Source organism: Peromyscus eremicus, chromosome 15 (assembly GCF_949786415.1).
Source record: "Peromyscus eremicus chromosome 15, PerEre_H2_v1, whole genome shotgun sequence".
In the NCBI taxonomy this organism is placed as follows: domain Eukaryota; kingdom Metazoa; phylum Chordata; class Mammalia; order Rodentia; family Cricetidae; genus Peromyscus; species Peromyscus eremicus.
This window is the reverse complement of record NC_081431.1, coordinates 84723416-84746669: the sequence shown is the minus strand read 5'-3', so window position 1 is coordinate 84746669 and position 23254 is coordinate 84723416. Positions and strand designations below refer to the sequence as shown.

General features: G+C 38.5%; 1 protein-coding gene across 2 annotated transcripts in view; it reads right to left on the bottom strand.

Annotated features, from left to right (window-relative positions):
- The window catches only part of Cdh20 (cadherin 20), a 64941-nt gene that overhangs the window by 19512 nt on the left and 22175 nt on the right, over nucleotides 1-23254 (bottom strand). Inside the window, exons 5-8 of one of the 2 annotated variants that reach the window (XM_059280405.1) lie at nucleotides 21965-22218; nucleotides 10283-10419; nucleotides 4578-4704; nucleotides 3085-3091 (exon numbers count right to left, since the gene is read on the bottom strand). In XM_059280405.1, the coding sequence (XP_059136388.1) occupies nucleotides 3085-3091; nucleotides 4578-4704; nucleotides 10283-10419; nucleotides 21965-22218 (525 nt within the window). The remainder of the gene's footprint in view (nucleotides 1-3084; nucleotides 3092-4577; nucleotides 4705-10282; nucleotides 10420-21964; nucleotides 22219-23254) is intronic. The other variant, XM_059280404.1, reaches the window with a different exon arrangement.

Genomic DNA, 23254 nt, shown 5'->3' with positions numbered 1-23254 from the left:
GGATTCATGGTGGGAGCACCATGGATTTTCCTGACAGTCCTTAGCCCCACTTGTCTAATATTTTGCTCAGCACTTTCGATTCTTTCCCCTCTAATAAGCAGGCATACATTTCACTTTTGTATGGCTTTCATCCACTGTAAGAGAAGAGCATACGCATATACTTGCAGAGGTGAGGATGACCAGTGTTGGGCAAGTATAGGAAGACCTGATGATACATATAGCAATACCTTAGCTGTGTGTTTCTGAAAACCTTCAAAACCAGAGCCCATATCAGAGGCCAGGGTTATCCATATTGTGGGCTGAAGGTGACAAATGGAGCAGGCTTGTGACACTGTCCCCTAACTCCAAGTGACAGATAAATTGCACTACAAAGACTTGTACAAAGGACCATTAGAGACGGCCTTAGAAGTGGAGGACACACATGGCTCCAAAAGCAGGAGAGGTGGGTAAGATGTTAGTCTCTTGTCATAGTTAAGCTTCTTTTCCAGAGCTTTAAAGAGATAAAGTGTTCCGTTTTAAGGAAATAGGGGATTTCCTTTATTGTACTACTTAGTATTCTCTAAATTCATGACTATATACAGTTATATAAAGAAATACATAGTTTTAAAAAATAAAGTCTTTAAAGAGACAGTAAAATTAATATAAAAAATAAGCCATGTAAAGATGGATATCACACAGAGAATCTGGATTATGTTGTCTTTGGGATTTTTAACTGAAGAGAGATATTTGATTGTAAAGGCAGCGGAGTTAAACCAATATGTATATTTTAAAGATACCTTGACTTCAAAATTTGGATCTAAGGATATGTTGCTTTGGAAAGGAGGCTCTGCCTTTGTTTCCACAGAAAGCAAGAGGCTATGGATTTGTTCCAGATTAAGATACATCAGGTTTGACCAACCAAGACCCCCTGAAAGGTCTCCGAAGACACCAAGGCCCAGATGATCCAACATCCAGAACGGTTTCAAGGCAACTGGCTCAGACAATACACCATCACGGACTACTTCATAATTCTAAAATTTTCTTTGTGTCCCCATAAGATACAGTGCCCCCCTCCAGCAGGAAGTAGTAAGAGAAGCTACGCCCAAGTTCCCAAATATGCCAAGCTGGCTTTGGAGATGGAATAGGCTCACTCCTTCTCTAAACCCAGACATATTGCTAAAAGAAAAGGTTAAGAGATTCTTGTGTCCCATATCAGAAGAGCCCTCTGGTGTGGGACAGAAAAAAACCAATATTTTTATTTAAATCAGGTTGATTATAAATGTGATTTCTTTCTAAAGAAGAAAGGGGATATGATATAGATATATAGGATATAGATATGATAGGATAAAAGGGTAGATTTTTTTTTTTGTTTTTTTTGAGACAGGGTTTCTCTGTGTAGCTTTGTGCCTTTCCTGGAACTCACTTGGTAGCCCAGGCTGGCCTCGAACTCACAGAGATCCGCTGGCTCTGCCTCCCGAGTGCTGGGATTAAAGGCATGCGCCACCACCGCCTGGCCAAAGGGTAGATTTTTGAACCTACTTTTAAAGAGCAACTTGTTTAAAAATGTTTTACATTGCTATGGATTTTAGTTTATTGATACAAATTTAAACTTAATTTTGTTATGCTGTGTATATATATATATATATATATATATATATTTCTATTCTTGTTTGAGGTATTATATTTATACAACTCATTTAAATTGTAATGAAACAATTAGTCTTCTATGATAGTCAAACTTATAGCCATGTTAGTTAAGTCTTCTAGGTATACATAGATATATTTCAGATAGATAGATAATCTTCAAATACTTCAAAGACCTATAGAATATGGCATTTAAAATGTTTTAAAAATTTAGACTTTTTGGACAGTGAGACATGTCTGCTCCTGGCAGCACTGGATTTGCTTCAGAGAGGAGGATGGGCATCGAAGACACTCTATATAGAGTTTATCTTCACCTTGGCAAAAATAGCCATTTGGGCAAGAAACTGTTCTTGCCTGGACTGCTTGATCAACTGGACATGCAGGACCCATAGGAAGGTGACCACTGAACTTTGCTTGGTGAAATGGTCCTTCAGGTTCCTGCTTCGCAGAGGAAACTGCCAGACATTCTACAGGACACAGAGAAAAATGACTGACTGACTCTAGGCCTGTGGGCTAAAGACAGATGCCCCAACTTTACAAAGGAACATTAGGTGACTGTCCAGGCTGCCAGCTGTCTCTGTCTACCCTGCAAGACTCCCGAAAGTTGCTTGCATCCTTCTCCCATTTCTCAGGTAATAGTATATCCTTCTGGGGTCTTTGATACAGTTGAAGACTAGAGTTATAATTTCCTCAGTTTTGATAAAAGATAAGTTAGATGTAAAACCTTAGACTCACAAATATAAGATAGATAGGATATCTTCTTTAATTTTGCCAAATAGACTAGTTACTATAAGTAGACTAGATATTATAACTGTATTATAACTGCTTGATAATTTTTTTGTTATCTGTAATTTTACTATGTAAAAGTTAAAACCTTCCTTTAAAAAAAAAGGGGGGGGGAAGTGCTGTGGGATGTTCTGTATGTTAAATGTGTTGCTCTGATTGGTTAATAAATAAAACACTGATTGGCCAGTAGCCAGGCAGGAAGTATAGGTGGGATAAGCAGAGAAGAGAATTCTGGGAAGTGGAAGGCTGAGGCAGAGAGCTGCTGCCAGCCACCGCCATGACAAGTGAGATGTAAGGTACCGGTAAGCCACGAGCCACGTGGCAACTTATAGACTAATAGAAATGGGTTAATGTAAGATATAAGAACAGATAGCAAGAAGCCTGCTAGGGCCATACAGTTTGTAAATAATATAAGCTACTGTGTGTTTATTTTATAAGTGGGCTGTTAGACTGCCGGGACTTGGCAGGACCCGGAGAGAAAACTCCAGCTACACATGACTAAATTTAGCCTTATTTGTCATAGCATAAAATCTAGTATTAAATCATATTTCATAGTAAAACAAAAATTGTACTGTATTATGTATAATAATCAAAAAGTATGATAGCAAAAAAAATAATTTTAAAAGCCCAAACCACCTAGTCAGAACCTTAAAAGCCCAACCTACCCATCAGAACTTGTCCACTTCAACACAGTAACTGTTGCCCTGTGTCTTCTTTCTGACCTTGCTTCATGTATCACATAATCTACCAAACTGTAGGCATGTTAATGTGGTTCTTTACAGCTATTACTATGGATGCTGCCTTGTTCAATAAAGCCTTTTATTGTAATTGTTATTAGGTAGATAATATTTTAAGCCTTCTTAGACTAGAGAGATAATAAATATAGAAATACAATTACCTTAGACTTGGAAAAATCTTTTAAGAGTGATACAGACTATTACACCAAATTTAAGAATCAGTGTTGAGGTCAGTTTGGATTTCAATCACTGAAGGGCTCTTTGATTTACAGAAACAGAGTCACTTTCTTTGGATAGAAGACAAAGACATTAGACTTAGGATGTTGAAAGAGCTCAAGTAAGTGTTGGTCTTAGAGATACAGCTTTGTGCAGAGGATGCTGGGGTGATGTTCCAGGTAAGTGGTAGAAGAAAGGGCAAAGCTTTGTTGCAGTCAGAGCCTGAGTTACCATCTGGTCGGATGTGAACTTCAACCCCTCGATTTCCTTAACAAAATGATCTTGACTATCTCCTCTGTAAGAATCCATAGGACCACAGTGTATGCTCTAAGATAGATAACAAGACTGTTAAGGGGGGGAAGGAAGCATACAAATGCAGGAGCAGAATGGAGGATGTGGAAGGACAGGTAGAGGGTGTGCAGTACCTGACAAATACATTAATATGTGGCCACTGAAAATGGAGTTCTGGATGGTTCTCAGTCAGACCTTTTGGAATTTGATGAAATACAAGGTTAAGTTTAGAAATGTACCTTAAAAATATGTTTCTGAACGCTTTTAGAACTGTGGTTATTCCTATAACCATACTATTCTGTGAGCCAACTACTGTTAAAGCACTATTCAGATCACAAAATGTAATTTGGAATCCAAGTGGTTGTCTTAACAAATAATTGGTACCTGTTCTAAAGAAGCTGGGAACCCTGTTTTCTAATCCATACTTTCTGGTGTGAACATGTTATTGATCATGAATTCAGTTATTGTGTTGATTAGTTTTATGCCAACTTGATACATAGGGCCATTTGGGAAGAGGGACCCTCAATTGAGAAAATACCTCCCTAAGATTGGCCTATAAGCACATCTACTGAGTATTTTCTTGATTAATGACTGATATGGGAGGTCCCAGCACCTTGTTGGCAGTATCACCCCTGAGCAGGTGGTTCTTCCTGGGTTGTATAAGAAAGCAGGTCATTCAGCCATGAGCAAGCCAGTAAGCAGCTCTCTTACATGGCCTCTGCATTAGCTCCTGCCTCCAATTTCCTCTGCTGCTTGAGTTCTCACTTTGATTTCCCTCAATAATGGACTATTACCTGGAAGTATTGAATGAAGTAAAGCCTTTCCTCCCCAAATGACTTGTGGTCACGGTGGTTTATCACAGTGATAGAAACCCTCACTACTACAGATATCTTTAACGGTTACCTCTGTCCATCTGGGGTTTACCTTACCTGTCCAGCCTTGGCATTCTCACAGATAAAGGCTTCATAGAATCTGGGAAACTCTGGAGCATTGTCATTCACGTCTAAGACTTTGATTGTGACAGCAACACTTCCCACTTGGGAGGGATTGTCTAAAGAGAACATAGGGAACATTGATGATGAGAGCTCAGTAAGTCAGAAAGGCAGCTTCTCAATCTGGTTTGTCAAGGAATAGGGAAATTTTAACATGGTCATAGGGTGTGTGTTTCCTGTTAAGAGTGTGACCACACACAAGCTGGGACAGAAGGAAGCATATTCTAGGGTGTGTTGGACATCAGGAATTATGCAGGAAAGGGCAATACTTAATGGGGAGCAAGTGCTACAAAATGAACCTGAAAGTTTTGACTCTTGCTTGGTTCATATTTTGGGTTACAGAATCAAAAGTCAACTCTATATTCTAGAATTTCAAATAGCCCATTCTGATCAGGATGTGTGCTTGTGGAACATTGGGCTTTATTGTGGGGACCCACAGGGAATCCTTAGTGAGACCTTACTCAAGGTCAGAAATTTTGAGCTTGCTTTACCCAGCAGGGCTGCATAATGGGATGATTTGGCCACGGGCGTGTTTATCAGGTGTTTTGAAGGGTCTGCACTTGGCTGTATGTTGTGTTTTGATCTTGAAAGAGGAAGGTCTTTTGCATCACCCCTTGGCATTGTATAAAAACCCCTTTGAATAAACCTTGAGGTGGCTGGGTATTGACCCAGGGCCTTCCCAACACTACCCTATGTCTCTGTCTTTCTCTCCATCTCCATCTACATTTCTATAGAATACACACACACACACACACACACACACACACACACACACACACAGTTCCTCATTCCTCTCTACTCCCCACAAGAACCCTTCAACAGGTTGGAGCTGGACTCTGACACTTTACTTGAGTAGAATAATCAATTCTTTGATTTAGGTTCAGTTTCAAGTTATGCACAATGATACACAAAGCACTGCACGTTTATTTCTTCCTAGGGATTAAATGGATATTGTAGGAGCTCATTCCAAAGCCACAACTTTGGCTGTGGCAGGAGCCATGGGCATTCATGGGGATATGTGTTTTTTGGTTTGAGTCTTTGGAATTGCTGCCTAGAGACACACACACAACCCCCATATTCTATTCCTCCTGTTTTGGTCACTACCTCAGGGAGACAACAGCAATTATTAGACAAAAATGTGAGGAATTTTGCTAAATCACAAAATACACCGTTCTTCAGGTTCATTTTTTTCTTTCTTCCTCAAAAATATTTATGTTTTACTATTTCCCCCCTAAATAATTCTGTGTGGGTTAGGCTATTCTGGGGGAAAGGTGGTAAGTCAGAAGCTGGCTCTACATGATACCATGACTGAAGAGTAAAGTTAACAAGGGTAGAAAGAGAGGAAGTGTATTAGTAAGGGCAACACACAGATTAAAAAGCACAGAAACAGAAAGGCTGTGCGACAAAAACCAGGACGCCATCTGTGGGTGGGGCCCTATGGGGAGGAAGAACAGTAGATTGCTACAGTAAGAACCTACCTGGGCCACAGATTGCAGAGTTAAGTGCACACAGGCAGCAGTGGCTCCTGGTACAGAAAGAAAGAGTGGTCCTAACACAAACACAGCCCTGTCTGGGATAACTGACAGTTCATGGGTTCAGTCTCAACAACACTGTGAACCTTAGGAAGGATAAGCCATCCCAGCTGACTGCTCCTCCACCTGCAAACTCCAAAATCAGAGATTTGGGGGAAAGCTGCTCAGTTAGTACTTTGCTATTAAACAGTTATTTCTTTTCCACCTCCTCCTCCTCTTCCTCTCTCCTCCTCATCCTCTTCCCCCTTCTCTTCCTTTTCCTTCACTCATTAGGTTTTTCTTCTTTTTGCTATACTTTTAGTGTTTGATTCATTTATTTTCTTAAAAATATAGTATTTCATGTGTGTGTGTGTGTGTGTGTGTGTGTGTGTGTATGTATGTGTGTGAGTGTGTGTGTGTGAGTGTGTATGAGTGTGTGTGTGTGGGGCTTCCATACCAGTGCCCATGTGTAGGGTCAGTTCTGTCCTCTTACCTTCATGTGGGTTCCAGTTTACACTGGTCATCAAGCTTGTGGAGCAAACACATTAACTGCTGAGCCTTTTTCACCAGCCCAGTATTATTTTTATTTTTCAAAAAAGTTTTTATGATTTTCATTTCTCTTGTAATGCTATCTAGTTTTGTTTGTGTATTTTTCTTTTTAAAAATTTATTATGCATACGAGTGTTTTGCTTATATGTAAGTACACCATGTGTGTGCCTGATGCCTGTAGAGGTCAGAAGAGGTTGTCAGATCCTCTGGGACTGGAGTGACAGGTGGCTGTGAGCCATCATGTGAGTTCTGGGAATGGTAACCTGGGTTCTCTGTAAGAGTGCTCTTAACTACTGAGCCAACTCCCCAGCTCTCCATTTTTCTTTATTGTACAATAGTATTTCAAGTATGCCTTGCTTTTTCTCTTTCTCTTCCTATCATTCTTAACCTTTTTCTTTTATTTAACCTCACTGATTTATCTTTCCCCTCATCCTCCTTTATTTCTTCCATTTATTATTCTTTCTTTTATCTAATTAATTAAAAATCGTGTGTGTATGTGTGTTTGTTCGTGTGGGAGCATGTGTATGCATGTTGTGTGTATGGTGCACTTGTGTCATGGTATTATGTGTGGAGGTCAGAGGACAACCAGTTCTCTTCTCCCAACTTTATGTGGATTCTAGGGATCAAACTTAGGCTTTTGAGGTAAATGTCTTTACTGGCCAGGCCATCATGCTAACCTTAACCAAATTACTTTCTAAGCTTATAGCTTACTCTACATTATTTTTTCCACTTGCTTGTCTATGATCATTAGTGACGGAGTAGTGGACTATAACTATTTTAAGAGAATTTTTGTATCTGCTTTGATTTGGTCTTGGTATTATTAAAGTGGCCTGTTATTTTAGTCTCTTGTGTGGTATTGGAATTGAGCCCTCAAGAACAGACTGCTTTCTAAACCCAATAATAAACTGGAAAGTATATCTGACAGATGGACAAATCACAAAACAGGAACACAAATATGAAAAGGTAGGTAGCATGTCTTTGCCAAAGATCATATGTTACTAACTGAATCCAGCAATATTGAAAGGGTTGAAATTCCAAACAAAGACTTCATTTGTTCAGTGCTTTGCAAGAGGATACAAACAAGTTGATGAATGAGATAAGAAAGACAGTTCAGAGCCTAGATAAGAATGTACCATGGATGAGAAATTCAGCAAGAAAATCGAAAATTTGAAAACAAAACAACAACAACAAACAAACAAACAAAACAAGCAGCCTGGTGTAGAGGCTCACACATTTAAAATCCTAGCATTCAGGAGGCAGAGGTAGGCAGATCTCTGTGAGTTAAAGGCCAGCACGGTCTACAAAGTGAGTTCCAGGACAGCTGTTATACAGAGAAACCCTGTCTCAAAAAACCCAAAAACAAGCAAACAAACAAATTACTAAACAATTGTTGGAAATGAAAAATTCAATATATAAACACTGAAAAGCATTACCAGTGAACTAGATTAAGCAGAAGAAAGAATATCAAGAATTGAAGATGAAAATATACTGTATTCAGATATAAATAATGAAATAAATGAACACAACCACAACTTTCAAGGACTCTCAGACATGGAGAAGAGAGCAACCTAGGAATTTATAGTTAGCAAGAGCTGAGATACAATCTAAAGGCATAGGAAACCTAGTCAGTGAAATGATAGCAGAACATTCCAAGAAACCACCTAAGCTCAAAAGACATTCAGAAGACAGAATAGCCATGTCTGGAAAAGAACCTGTCATCACAGTTATAATGCTAGAACTACACAACAACAAAATAGTAAAGGCTGCAAGAGGGAAACACTGATGCACACGAGGCAACTCATCAGAATAACAGCAGACTCCATCAGAGATCCCCAAAGCCAGGAAAACGGGGAACGATGATCTTCACGCCTGGAAACTAAGTCACTGCCAACCGAGATTACCCATATTCAATGAAGTTATTGTTTAATAATAAATAAAATGAGCATAAGGAGCATAAACTAAAACAGTTCTTGACCACTAACCCATATTGCAGAAGATTCTTAAAGGAATATTAACACATGGGAGAAAGAAACATAATCGAAAACTTGAGAGCTCAGGAAAGGATAAATTTTGTGAGAGGAATAAATGAACAAAGGTGAACTGAAAAAGAACCAGTCATGCCTAACACAGCAAATGAGAAAACCACTAATATTAATAGGAGAGAAAGAAGAAAAAAAAAAACAAGCAATATTAAAACCAGTGAGGAAAACAGTGAAACAATTTATAGAATTTAGAAAATGTTTCTAAAAAAATAAATGTAAATTGTTTTAACTTTTCTCTTACAAGCTAGAGACTAGCTGATTGATCAAAAACTAGACATGACTATTTGTTCTTTCCAAAGACACATTTCACGGGAAAAGGCACACAGGCTGAAGATGAAAGGATGGAAAATATGCACCTAGTAAATGAGATCTGGAAACAACTAGGAATAGCTAATGTATATTTTAGGATTAATTAGAAGAGATAAATAGGTTCATCACTTGTTAGTAAAAGGAAAAATCACTTAAGAAGATGCATTTTTTGTAGCCAGTCATGGTGGTGAATGCCTTTAATCACAATATGTAAGTGACAGAGGCAGGCAGATTTCTGAGTTTGAGGATAGTCTTTTCTACCTAGTGAGTTCTAGGCTAGGACAGGGCCACACAGTGAGATTCTGCCTCAAAACGATTGTAAATATATATGCCTTGAATCTTAGTACACATAATTTCATAAAAACAAACATTATTGGGCATAAAAAGACGAAAAGACCCAGATATAACAGTGAGTGACACCAATACCCCATTGTTATATATCATTTAGATTAACAAAAAAGAAGTCAAAGAAACTTCAGAATTAAGCCTCTCCATAGATCAAATGGAACTTATAGATATCTACATAATATTTTACCCAACATATGTAGACTATACATTCTTTTTAGCAGCCTACGGAATTTTCGCTAAAATTAAGTTATGTTACAAAAAAAGTCTTAACAAATACAAAAACAAGCTCAGAGTAATTTCTGCCGTCAGATCATAATGTAATAAAAAACCTAAAAATCAATAGCAAGAGAAGCTATAGAAACATAAAATGAAACAATAGATTCCTCAGTAGTCATTGCGTTATTGAAAAAATCAGAGAGGAAATTGAAAAATCCCTAGCATCAAAACCAAATGGAAAGAAAACTTACCAGAATGTTAGGGATACAGCAAAGGTAGTTCTAAGATGGATTTTCTAGCTAATCTGAAGCTTGAAAAAGAGGAAAGCTATAGTCTCGTGGCTCTGCTCCTTAGAACTGGCATCACTGTGGGGAAGGAAAGCTGCTCCAAGCCTACTCAGTCACAAACAGGCAACGACTCATCTCCTGAGTGACGCAGAATTGACTAGCTGAGTACTTACATAAAAACAAAAACAAAACTGAACTTAAGGATGTGCCTCAATCAAAAATGAACTATAGACCAAATTACATGACCATTTACTTGTATAGCATATAATTTCAGCTTCTCTAGAACATATTGTTTATTACAAGGTCTAGAAACTTTCACTTTCTATACCTTTACATTTTGTAACTTTGTGGAGGCAAATAAACTATGTTACTTACTCATTTCCATAGCAAGGACTGTTATATTGTGCCAAGAAAACTCTTCTCTGTCTAGTGGTCTTGCAGTCATTAGAGCACCTGTTGTAATGTCAACATAGAAAAACCTCCCAGGGTCGCTGCTTCTGTCGATGGAGTATCTGCAAAGATATGGATTATGTAATTATTTTCACTTGGATAAGCATGAGAACATAGTACATGAGAGAAGTGAATACATACACTGCGTTAAAGGTGGCTCAGTCACCTCTGAGCTGTGAATATGTGGAACACTATAGGTTTTATCATGCTTAAGAGAATCTTTTTTTTTTTTTTTTTTTTTTTACTACTTCAAGTGTCTTACTTAAAAATGAAATAAGCAGAGTACTGGGTACCTTATGGCAATTTCAATGTACACAGAAATTAATTTATGCTATTTAAAGATTAAAGCTGCTCCAAGAGTTTTGGGGTGCCCTCAATATCAGCCTCTATTTATATGTTTGAAAGTCAACTGTATTCTTAAATGCTAACCTGGAACTTGAAAAAGCAAAGCTACAGTCATGTGGTTCTGCTCCTTAGAACTGGTATCACTGTTGGAAAGGAAGGCTTTGCTCCAGGAGTTCTCACTCATAAACATGTAATGATTCAACTCCCGACTGACACAGAATTTACTAGCTGAAATTTCCTTATATAGGATTTTAGCAGGATAGAGCAGGTCTATTTAGGTTGCCAGTTATAAATAAAACTGAGTTTTGTGCATTTATGAGGGATGACCTGCTGGAAACTATCATATGACCTTCAAAATTTGAAGGGCATTGTAAGCAGGTGTTCCATAAAACGGGCTATTTTTTGTTCAGGCCACAAGCCTTATCTGTTGTTTCCACTATGTATGTTCAGTCTGGACCAATGTGCATTTTATGTAGGAAAAAGAGGATAGTTGTAGGCACTTAAGCTAGACAGTTTTAACCTCTCCAAAGCAAGAATTACATGACTCATTTTGCTGTTGCTCTATCTTTTGAGTCTTTAGTGAATTTGGTTATGAATAAGATCTGTAATTCTTGTTCATTCTGATTTGGCAACCTGGTTCCCTATATTCACCTGTATTATCTCATCTATTCTCTGTCTTGGGAGATGGAGGTAAGTTCATACACCAGGATGTTTAAAGTAAGACATTTTGATAATTTGCTGTGACTGAGGACCATCATTGAGACTATCATGTGCTCGTTGGTAAAGGTTAGCAATTTCTTATTTTTATTGAGAAATTATATATTTTAGAATATAGCATAATATTTCTCTCTCTCTCTATATATATATATCTTATGGAATTAAAAATCAGACTAATTAACATACACATCATTTCTCATATTACTTTTATGGCAAGAGCATCTAGAATCCATTTTCCTACACTTTTGAAATATATTATATATAATTAACTAGTTACCTTCTGTATAATAGATCACCAGATCTTCTTGTCTAACTAGAACTTTGTTTCCCTTGACCAAAACATTCCCTTTCTCTGTCCATCAGCATTGCTAGCCTTAGCCTATGATAACCACCATTGTCTTTCTTTTATCAGTTCAACCTTTTAGATTCCACATTTAAATGAGATCACGGGGTTTTTGCCTTTCTGTGCCTGGCTTATTTCACACAATATCATGTTCTCGAGATTCATTTGTGTTACTACAAATGGTAGAATTTCCTTCTTTTTAAAGGCTGAGTGATATTCTCTTGTGTATGTATAAAGTGCCAGATTAAAAAATCCATTCATCTGTTAACGAGCACTTAGGTTGTTTCCATATCTTGGCTTTGTGAGTAATGTGGCAGTTAACATGGAAATGAAGATGCTTCTTCTACATACTGATTGTAATTCCTTTGGATATATGCCCAGAAATAGGATGGCTGGATCATATGATAGTTCTAGTATTTTGAGTAATCACTACACTGTATTTTAAAATGGCTGTGCTAACTTAGATCCTCACCCACAAGGTACAAAGTTTCCCTTTCGTGAACACTCTTTGCTATTTTTCATCTTTTGGGGAACAGCCATTCTAATAGGTGAGATGCCATTTCATTGTGGTTTTAAGCTGTATTTCCCTGAAGGTTAGTGATGCTGAGCTTCCTCTCCCCACTCCCCACACATTTGCAAGGCTCTTATGTATTTTCTTTTGAAAAATTGTTTCGGTACTCTGACATTTCTGAAAATAAGATTATTTGTCCTGACATCAAAATACAATACAAAACAAAAGTAATTGAAACTGTCATATGCTCATAGAAATAAAGACATTGATCAATGGAATAAGGGTGAAAGCCTAGAAATAAATGTTTATATGTTGGGAGCACAAAGGTCCTTGTGCCCACAGATTTCCAGGGAACCCAGAAATATTAGCACCCAGGATTAGTCTTTCAAAGGGATAGATATATAATCTGTTTTTCTAGGAAGCTGAAAATTTGATGTGATGAATAGCCTGGTGATCTGCATTATCTTTTGGACCAGGCCTTATCAAACTCCTACAACTAGGACCAGGGGTGGCTAGTAATCTAAATGACCCTTACATCTAGAGGCTCCTCAAGCTCCCACAACTAGAACCAGAAGTTGCTAGCAGCCCAAATTGCTGTGGGATATCTTTATGTATGCTGTGAATATGTGTTGATCACATTGGTTGATAAATAAAGCTACGTTGGCCTATGACAAGACAGGATAGAGCCAGGTGGGAAATCCAAGCAGAGATATTGGAGAAGGGTGGAGTGTGGAAAATGCCAGCCAGCCACCCAAGGAGCAACATGCCAGCAGATCAGTAATGCCATGGCCATGTTGCAGTATATAGATGAATAGAAATGTGTCAATTTAAGATGTAAGAGCTAGCTAGTAATAAGCCTGAGCCATCAACCAAACATTTATAATTAATGTAAGCCTCTGAGTGATTATTTTAAAAATGGCTGCAGGACCAGGGAGAGACAGAAAAGCCTCCTCTACAATATCTGTATGCCCAAGACCAGGACAGATTCTTCCTTAGGCCCTTAATCTAGTACAGGGAGCCTATTCTAGAACCTATCTTCTTGGAAGAAATGACATGTACCATGAGTCGAGTTTCAATGTAATTATGCTTCCTTGTGAATTGGGAATTATATTGCAACAGGAAATTTTTTTTTTCAAATTGTACTGTGTTTTAAATATACTGACAATGAACCACCTGATATCAAACTCCCCAAAGTCTTGATCCAGGTTGAGAAGTCAATCAGAACCAAGTTTTCATTCTCATCTCATCGTGGTTTGCTTCCTTGCCTGGACACCTTCAGGGTTCCCCTCACATATATCTATGAGCGACTCATTGGATTTTTTTTTTTTTTTGTTAAAGATAACAAGAATACATAATGGTGTGAAAGAATCATCCCTGATGACTGGTATTTGGAAAACTGGCTTTCCACATATAGATGACCCTTGTCTGGCCCTTTTTCACAATAATCAGCTCAAATGAAGCAGAGACTTAAGATCAGAAACTAAATCTACTAGAAGAAAATTATATAACATTGGTCTGGGCTGTGATGTCTTGAATATAACCCCAAAGGCACAGAAGCAGAAAGAGCAAAACCAAACAAATGAAATGACATTGAATGGAAGATTTTACATAGCAAAGAAAACAATCACAAAATGAAAGAAAACCCAAACTGGGAAGAAGAATAAGGAGCCAGTGTTCAAAATAAAGATGTAGCTTGTTGTTCAAAGACCAGTAATTATAATAGCTGGTGTGTGGTCACTTTGCTGTACATTTAACATGCAGCTTCTCTTAATGTTCTCTTAATGTTCATATCTTTGGAAATTTATCCTAATCATCAGGCAAGCAAACAAATTTAGGGAAATTAATTCACTTTCAACTAAGATTTAAAAACAATCTGTATGGAGTTATAGAGTTCAAAACTTTAATAAAAATTAACAGAAATGGCAGTCTTTGTCTTAAAGTTGTTGAGATGGAGAAATTGCAATTTTCCTAAGAATTTATTTTTATTTTGAATTATGTGTGTGTGTGTGTGTGTGTGTGTGTGTGTGTGTGTGTGTGTGTGTGTGTGTTTGGGGGGGGTGACATGCATGTGAGTAGGTTCGTGAGGAAGCTAGGAGAAAACATTGGATGTCCCAGAGCTGGGGTTAACAAGCAGTCGTGAGCCACCTGATGTGAGTACTGGGAGCCAAACTTGGGTTCTCTTTAAGAGGAGTGAGCATTCTTAGCCACTGAAGCTTCTCTCCTCTGAAACTGTAATTTTGATAGTAATAATTTTAAGTGCAGTGTTTTGCACACTGCAGCTTGGTGAGCTGTGAAATGAATATGGTTGATTATGATTAGCATTGAAACAAAATGAAATGGAATGAGATATGTGCATGCCAAATTATCACATGCAGTGAGGGTAAATACTGCTACATGTTAAGCTATGTCTGTCTATCTCTAGATCTGCATGTATATGAAACATTTTACTTCAAACGTATGCATTTCTGTAGAGATTCATGATTGCTATTTAGAGAGTAGATTTAAAGAGACAGCAGATGAGTAAGAGCCAGAGAAATTGGAGTAACTTCAGTTATGAATTCAGATGGAATAACTTCTGTTATGACTTTCCAAGTCTTAGGGAATTTAAAGAAGACAGTTAACCTCTCTGCCTGTGATCTTGTTTAACAAACATCTATTATTTGCTAGACTTTGTTTAAAACATCAAATGTAGTGAGTCACTTATCCTCAAAATAACACCACTGGTAGACTTTATTATTATTTCTGTTTTATAGATAAGACCATTTGGAGACTTAAGAGGTTAAGTCACTTATCCAAGGTCACACTAGTGGGAATCAAATCTAGGGAGTTCAGCTTCAGGGTCTGGCACCTTAGCAACACCTACCAGTGCCTTATTGATATATGGATTGTAGAAGACTATCCAAGAACACAGCTTTACCTCTTCAAGATGAGGCATGATAAGAAATGGTTAAGTTTTAATAAACAGATCCGTGTACTTACAAGATTCATTTAAAATGATCTAGGCTGTGCTGTTTTCTTCTGAGTGTACCTGTGACTTATCTTCAAAGTTTATCAGCTGCTTTAAGAGTTGACTTCCTTTTTAGGAACTAGAAGTACTGGTTGGCTAATGATACTGTAATCTTTTAGCTCTGAGATAAGAGAAAAGCCCCACATTTGGTCCACAGAGTACAAGCCGGATGGCAGCTCTCCAGGCTGTAGGCATATTGCTGGGGGAGAATAGCCCATGAGGAACCAGAAACCTACCTCACCACAGCGACTATCACAGATGGTGTGGGAAATGGAGTGACAGAAATAACCAAGTCACAGGACCCCTGACAGCAGTGCCTGGTCGACACAGCAGGAGCCTGCCTTAGGGAGCTTCTCTCATCCAGTAGAATCCCCTCTTCAATTTCCCAAGCTAGGCTGCAGTGAGGGAGTAATGGCCTTCATTTCTCTGAATGGGGCACTGGGCCAACTTCCAGGGTGCAGGAGAACAAATTGAAAGAGCAGATACAGATGGAAAATAAGGACATTGGGACCTAGTAGTGAATCCTGTATGTGCTTTTTCTGTCTCCAACTGTAACATTCTCACCTATTATGAGGAGAATATGCTTAGCACACACAAAGCTGCCTTGAGCAGACAGTACTGACATTTGACTGCTTGGATGAGGACATTCTCTGTCATGAGCAGGCTTGTTGGATTCACACACAGCAGGATGGCACATGAGGTCAGGCTGTTTCCATACCAGCTTGAGTTGCTTTTAGTTGCTAAATGGCTCACTATCCTCCTAACTGGAGTTTTTTTTTTATTATTATTTTTTGAGCATTTATTAATGATAGAAGGGATCTAAGCATTGCAGTTTTCATATGCAAACAACTAAAGCTCCAGTGTTTGGGGGATTACCAGTGAGTAATGACCAGCGTTTATATCTTAGCACAGCATCAGCTTTTTAGAAAGGAGATTATAAAAGTCCTAGTAATCTTTTAAAAACATTAAATGGCCTTTAATCTATAATATTTTAACTTTAGGTGACAGGTTGATTTGGGAGGCTATTTAGTATACATTTGCTTTTAATAATCTAAATCATTAAATATTTATAACAAAAATATACATGAGTTAGCTATGTAATACAATATACAAATTATATTTAAAAGTTTTATTTTAAAATTGTATTTATAATATTTTGCATTTGTTGGTCTATGTGAGTGTATTTGCACATTTGTGTGCAGGAGTACACCCCTGTGTTCATATAGAGGGTGTCAGATCCATTGAAAACTGGAGTTAAGAGGCATTTGCAGGCTGCCTATACATTGTTTCTTGGGTGATGAAGTCTGAACTCTGGTGCTCATGATTAATCAGCAAGAGCTCTTAACCACTGAGCCATCTCTCTGGCTCCTCAAATTAGCATTTCTATAAAAGGTGAGAATATCATGCATAATTCTATTAACAGGGGAAAACAATCCCAAATAGCTTAGTAAATAAAAGCCACAGAGTTGACTTTTCAATACTTTTCCTTTTGAGATCTGTTGAGAATCTAGAACCCTTGATGTTCCCTGTGGACGTGGAGCAATTCTGTGTTGCTTTGGGATGGCATAGAGTCAAGATCCTGATATCTACCAATGGGAACTCTATTATTTGTTACAAAATTCAGAGGGGAAATTGTGTACATGACTCCTTGTCTTCTTACTCTACGTCAGGAACCCTGTATTTGCCAGTTTTCTCCCCAAGGATGTAGAGTTCTGCCCCAGAACAGCAAGGGGACCCTGTTCTAGCCTCGGGGTGTGTGCTTTTGTATTCATCCTGCCTAGGCTCCTTGGAACAGCCAGGGGCTTCCTTAGAAGCCCCTCATGCTGACAGATGTCTTCAAAGGTCCTATCTGAAGTGGCATTTTTTGTTAGCTAGATAGGTTCCTTCATCTTATCCGTCTCATTTTGCTGCAGTCATGATTGAATCTTGAACCATGAATGTTTTTTTCTCTCCACTGCCCCCACTGAGATGTCCTGGGATAAAGGCTGTAGTACTGAATCCCAGATACACCCTGTGAAGTTGTGTGTGTGTGTGTGTGTGTGTGTGTGTGTGTGAGTGTGCATGCCTGTGTGCTTGATTGCATTCAATCTCTTGATTTATTTGTTACTTTATTTATTTGTTTAGTGTGACTCCTTATCAGACCTTGTTTCCAGTGGTTATTACATAGAGGTCCACAGTAAGAATCTGAGAGATAACGTGGAAATATACTGTCCAGTCCATATTCTATTTTAGAACTTGAATCTCCTTTCATTTACATTTATGCTTGTTTTATTTCTCTGCCATGAGGCTTTATTCTCTACAGTAGTCCCACATTACCTTCTTTGACAAGAAAACTAACTACTATCTCATAAAATAATAGATATATAATTAACAAGTCATGATCACAAAGTCATGTGTTTCTGAAAACAGAAATTTATGATGCATCTGTTTCATTTTGTTGTGATTGTTATGGGGACATTATGGTTTCACTTATGTTGTTTTACAACAGAAAGATTAAGGTTGAAATATAAACTTACAAAATTTTTATAATTCAGAAAAATTTGCTGTTTTTTAAAAATTGAAGAACTAAAATCACTTTTAGCCATTTTGATGCTTGAACATGTAATGTGTTTACTAGTTAGTCAGAGGGAGCAGATTTTCCCCTGGTGGAGTTATTCTCTGGAGAAAATCATTCCTGTTAAACTCCAAAAGCACATTTTCATTAAACACAAAACGGCACCAGCTGAGGGAAGCGGCCAGGTGACAAAAAGGCAGTTGATAAATGGGGGTGTGTTCAGAACGTTTTATCTGTACCGAGGCTCCAGATTCATTTCACTGTGTGGCTTTCAACAATTAATGTGACAGGTGGCCTCAAACAGCCTTGGAATTCTGATCGTTTGTGAATTGGCTTCAGAGACTTGGCAGTGGCTGTGGAAGGTTAAGGTGTCAGTCTGTCCACCAGCTGTTTGCATTTGCTTCCAGAGTTGACTGGAAACCGCCAAGGCTCTCAGAGAAACGCTCCAGTCTCGAGGGGAAATCATCTCAGTTGCAATCTTTATAGCAAAACATACCTTGGAGGGACAGAGATGGAGGATTATGTGTAGTATAGAGGACTCTCTGGCCAATCTGTCAGTCATCAAAGCCACTGACCTTAGGGGATGTTTCTGTGTCTGTTTTTCTATACTATAAAGAAATATATGGTATATAATATTTTCCTACTTTGTTTTATTTAGTTTCTGAGATCAGGAGCTCACTGTAAATAACTATACAAGGTATCATTTTATAGTTGTATGGCTTTGGCTGTCCCCGGGCTCACTATGTAGATCAGGCTGGCCTCACACTTGAGGTTATCTGTCTTTCTCTGCATCCCAAATGCTGTGATTACAGGTGTGTGCTATCACAACTTGGTCTTTCCCATTTGTTTTAAAAGTGGAAATGTCAATGGCTAATAAATGTGAAAGAATGTGAGTACAACAGTCAGTAGTCTTTCTATACACTAAACTCAACTTTCTGACAAAGAAAGCAAGGGAAAAATTCCATTCACCACTACTTAAAATTACCTCGGGCTAGCCTAACCTAGGAGAAGTTAAAGATCTTCACAGTGAAAACTCTGAAACAGTGAAGAAGGAAACTGAAGAAGAGATTAGAAGATGAAAAAATATCCCATGTTCAGATTGGTAGAATTAGTATTGTAAAAATCATCATATTACAGGAAGAGGCCTGAGAGCCACTGTGATCCCATCAGAATTTCAATTACATTCTTCACAGAGCTGTAGAAAAAGCCACCTTTAAATCTATATAGAAGCAAATGGCTTGTTTGTCTGTTTTTGTTTTTTGAAAAGGGTTTCTCTGTGTAGCCCTGGCTCTCCTAGAGCTTGCTTTGTAGATCAGGCTGGCCTTGAACTCACAGAGACCCACCTGCCTCTGCCTCCTGAAGCAAAATGTTTATGCTCATAGATTGGTGCTGCTGTCAGCTGCTGTGTGGACTATACGGTCTCATGCCAGGTCAAAACGAGGAGACTAAGTGGTTGTTGAATATTCAGCCATAAGAAAGCATCCGAGTACACCCTCCAATGCTGAGGGAACATTGTGGAAGAGAGGGACAGGAAGAATGTAAGAGCTGGAAGATGTGATGGAGTGTTGAGGAAAGTTGTGCTCTAAGCTTGGCATGGCTGTTGCACACTTGAGTGACAGCAGCTATGGTTACCTGGAGAAGATCAGAGCTGTCTACATCTTACCATGGAAGTGGGAGGCTCATGAGGCCGCATCCCTTTCTACAAATCTATAAGCAATTAGTGATTGCTGGGGGAGGGAGGAACATTTTCTTCAGAGGTTTAGCCACTGTGAAGATGCCCAAGTTCCTGTAAGCAGCTCTCACAAAACTCACCAGGTACCCTAAACCAGAGAATACCTCTAACACCAATCGACTAATGGACCAACCAAACAGAAAATCCCCCAAGACATGAAAGTAGAAGAGGGACTAGCTGGAAAGAGGAAGAGGATCAGCTCAGTGAGGTTAGGCAGAGACAAAAGAAGGTAAGAGGAAGTGAGGGTGATAAAAACACATCATATACATCTATGAGAACATCACATTGTAGCCTATTGTTATGTAATTCGGTATAACATATGCTAAAAAAAGCAGAGACTCCTAAACAGGTAAAGCAATAGTAAAGTGCAGTGTTGGAGGTCTCACAATTCCCAGTGTTAAGTTATACTAAAGAGCCATAGTAACAACGTAATCAGGGTAGTGGTCCAAAACCATGTAGACCAATGCAGTAGAAAGTAGAACCTAGAAATAAACACAAAAAGCTGTAGCCACCTAACGTTTTTACAAAGCTGTCAGAATCATATATTGGGAAAAACACAAGCTCTTCAATAAATTATGCTGAGAAAACTAGATTTTCACAGACTGAATAATGAAGCTGGAGCCATGTCTCTTATCCCTTCCAAAAATGAGCTCCAAATGAATCAAAGATCTTAACAGAGGTCCCGAAACCCTGAAACTGCTACTGGAATATATAGACAATGTATTTCAAGGTACAGGTACAGGTAAGATCTTTCTAGAAAGAAATCCAACAACACAGGATATAATTCTGAAAACTGACAAATATGATTACATGAAGTCAAGCAGCTTTTGCAAAGCAAAAGAAGCAATTATCATGGTAAATAGATGCTACATGGAGAGGAAGAAATTTGTTTCCACCATACATCAGACAGGACATCAATGCCTAGAATACACAGAGAACTGCAAAAATTAAACACCAATGCTCCCTACAAATCATCCAAGTTGAAAAATAGGCTAATAAACTGAACTGACAGTTCTCAAAAGAAGAAATAAAAGTGGACAATAACTATTTGAAAATGTGCTCAGTACTCTTAATCATCAGGGAAAGCAAATTACAACTGCTTTGAGATTGCATCTCATCTCTAGAAAACAAGAAAAAAAATGCTGGTGGGGATGCAGGGAAAAGAGACCCTTATACATTGTTGGCAGAAATGTAATCTGCTGCTGCTACTGTGGAAGTCAGTGTGGGGGTTCCTCCAAAACCAAAAATAGAACTGCCAGGTGACCCAGCTGTATCTCTTCTGGTTATTAACCCAAAAGACTCCAAGTCAACATGCAGCAGAGATGCTTTCACAATCATGTTTATAGCTGCTCTCTCTGCTCTAAGTTGTGGGACCAGCCTAGATGTCCATCCACAGGTGAGTAGATCAAGAATACGTGGCTAATGTGCCCAGTGGAATTTATTCATCCACGAAGAAAGAAAAATGAAATTGTGGCATTTTTAGGAAAGTGTATGGAATAGGACACCATGCTATGCAAAATAAACCAGACTCATCATGTTTTCTCATCTATGTGGTATTGTGGAGTCTAGATTTAAATTGTGTATATGCACACACACACACAGTGTGTGTGTGTGTGTGTGTGTGTGTGTGTGTGTGTGTGTGTGTCTTTGTTTGACATGAAAATAGAAAGGGTGCCATACGTAAAAGAAGATATCTTAAGGGAGGGGAAAATGGGACAGTGGAATCCCTATGACATGAAAGCAGAAATGATGACAGAAGGGACAAATGGGCAGAAGGGACCCAGAGAAATGGGGTCAAGGCTGTTGTGGAGGGAGGTGAATAAGAACAAAGTATGAAGACATAAAAATGCCATGACAAAACCCACTTCTGTGTGTGCTAACTTAAAAAAAGACTAATAAAGTCAGAGAAGAGGAGCAGTTTTGAAGATTTTGACATCTGTATGTGACTGTGGTGGTTTTGTATTGGTGGGTCTGCTCCTGGGTTGATTGCATCACTGCTCCAGGACATCAGGCAGTATCTGGGCCTATTTGGGGTTGGTATAGCTTGGAAGCTGATATTATTCACCCACATTTTGTGGGTGAAGACCAGAGATTCTGGCTTTAGAGCCTTCAATGCACAGGACAGACCCAAAAATCAATAACAACTGATACAGTCCCAAGTGGTAGTGGAGCCATGACTGAGGATTCAAGGTGTGTGTATCTGAGCTAAATGGAAGTGAGTTGAAGATTTAGTTTTCCAGTTACATGATGTTGTCATGCTATTTGATCAACAACAACAAAAAGCTCAGAAAAGAATTTCCAGAGATGGGATTTGAAAAGGGTGAAAATGCTAGAACTTTATATAGAAGGTAAAGGAAAATTCCAGGACATAAGGACAAAGTGAAATCTGTGGGGAAACCTGATTGAGTTGTTGGTCAGATCTGGGTCCTTGGCAGAAATAATCTGTATGGTTGTTCCAATTGTCACATCCTCAGGCACCTCCACAAAATAAAAGCCAGGTTCAAACACAGGGGGCTCATCCACATCCTCCACACTGATGTGCACTGTTGTCGTGTCCTGAAATGGGCCAAGGTTCAGAAAACGCATCTCTAGGTGAGGATTGGCTCCTTCCACCTTCAGAGTGTAGCTTTTCTTGCTTTCAAAACTTAGGGGCTGAAAGACAATGAGAAGAAAAATGGTCAGCTGATAGCATACATATCCAGAGTTAAAAGGACATACAATCCTGGTGCTTAGTTGAGAACCCCCAAATTCATTGAAACAGTGAAAAAAGAGAAAAAAGTAAAAACAGGGACATCCTGTCTTGTTCTGACATTCTCGGTGATAACATCAGATTCAATCATGGGTAAAAAGGAAGGAAGATGTCTAGCAAGCTCAGTTTTAACTTTACTCAGCATGGTCTGGAGAGAAAGTTTGGGGACCCTCATTTGTCTTGCTCTAATTTTAAGAAGGAAAATTTTGTTGCCTGAGAACCCTTCTGTCCCAGGTGGACAAGATGGCTGCTGGTGGTCTTGTGTTCAAAGGCATTTCTCTCTTGGAAAGATATTGGACAATTAAGAACGAGCTTGTGTTCTGTCCTAGGATGTCCATGGATTAGGCTTTTGATTTTCTGTTTCTTCTTAAAAAATTTTTTTTTGAGGAACCCATTTTAGGAGAGGAATGGGACTAGTGAGAGTGGAGGAGGGATGGGAAGGAGGGTGGGCATGAGGCAGATAAATGATATGTAAATGTGCAAAAATTCCTCAGTGAAACCGAATATTTTGTATGCTAGCTAAAAAAATTAATAGATTTGCTTTCTTCTTGACTTCAAAGCAACAGTGATTCTTTCTAAGGAATTACATTATGTGCCTCACAAGTATTCTTGGCATACTGTGTCACATCAACCTTTGTTTATTTAGTTTATCATAGAGGGTCCCTTTTAAACTTTAATTTAAAATCCTGTTCAACATCTAAGTTTGAATTCAGAAAGCTCAGAAGACAGGACTAAGGAGACATGGTTGCATAGTGCCAGCTAAGATGCTGGTCCAAATGTACAAATTCTTTGACCAGGGCTCATACACAAGAAATCAGTTTTGTCTGTAATGATTCCATATTATAAAATACAAAATATTATAAAATACAAAATACAGAATTGGTTCAGTGGTTAAGAGTGATTGCTGTCTTTCAGAGGACCCACATTTTATTCATAGAA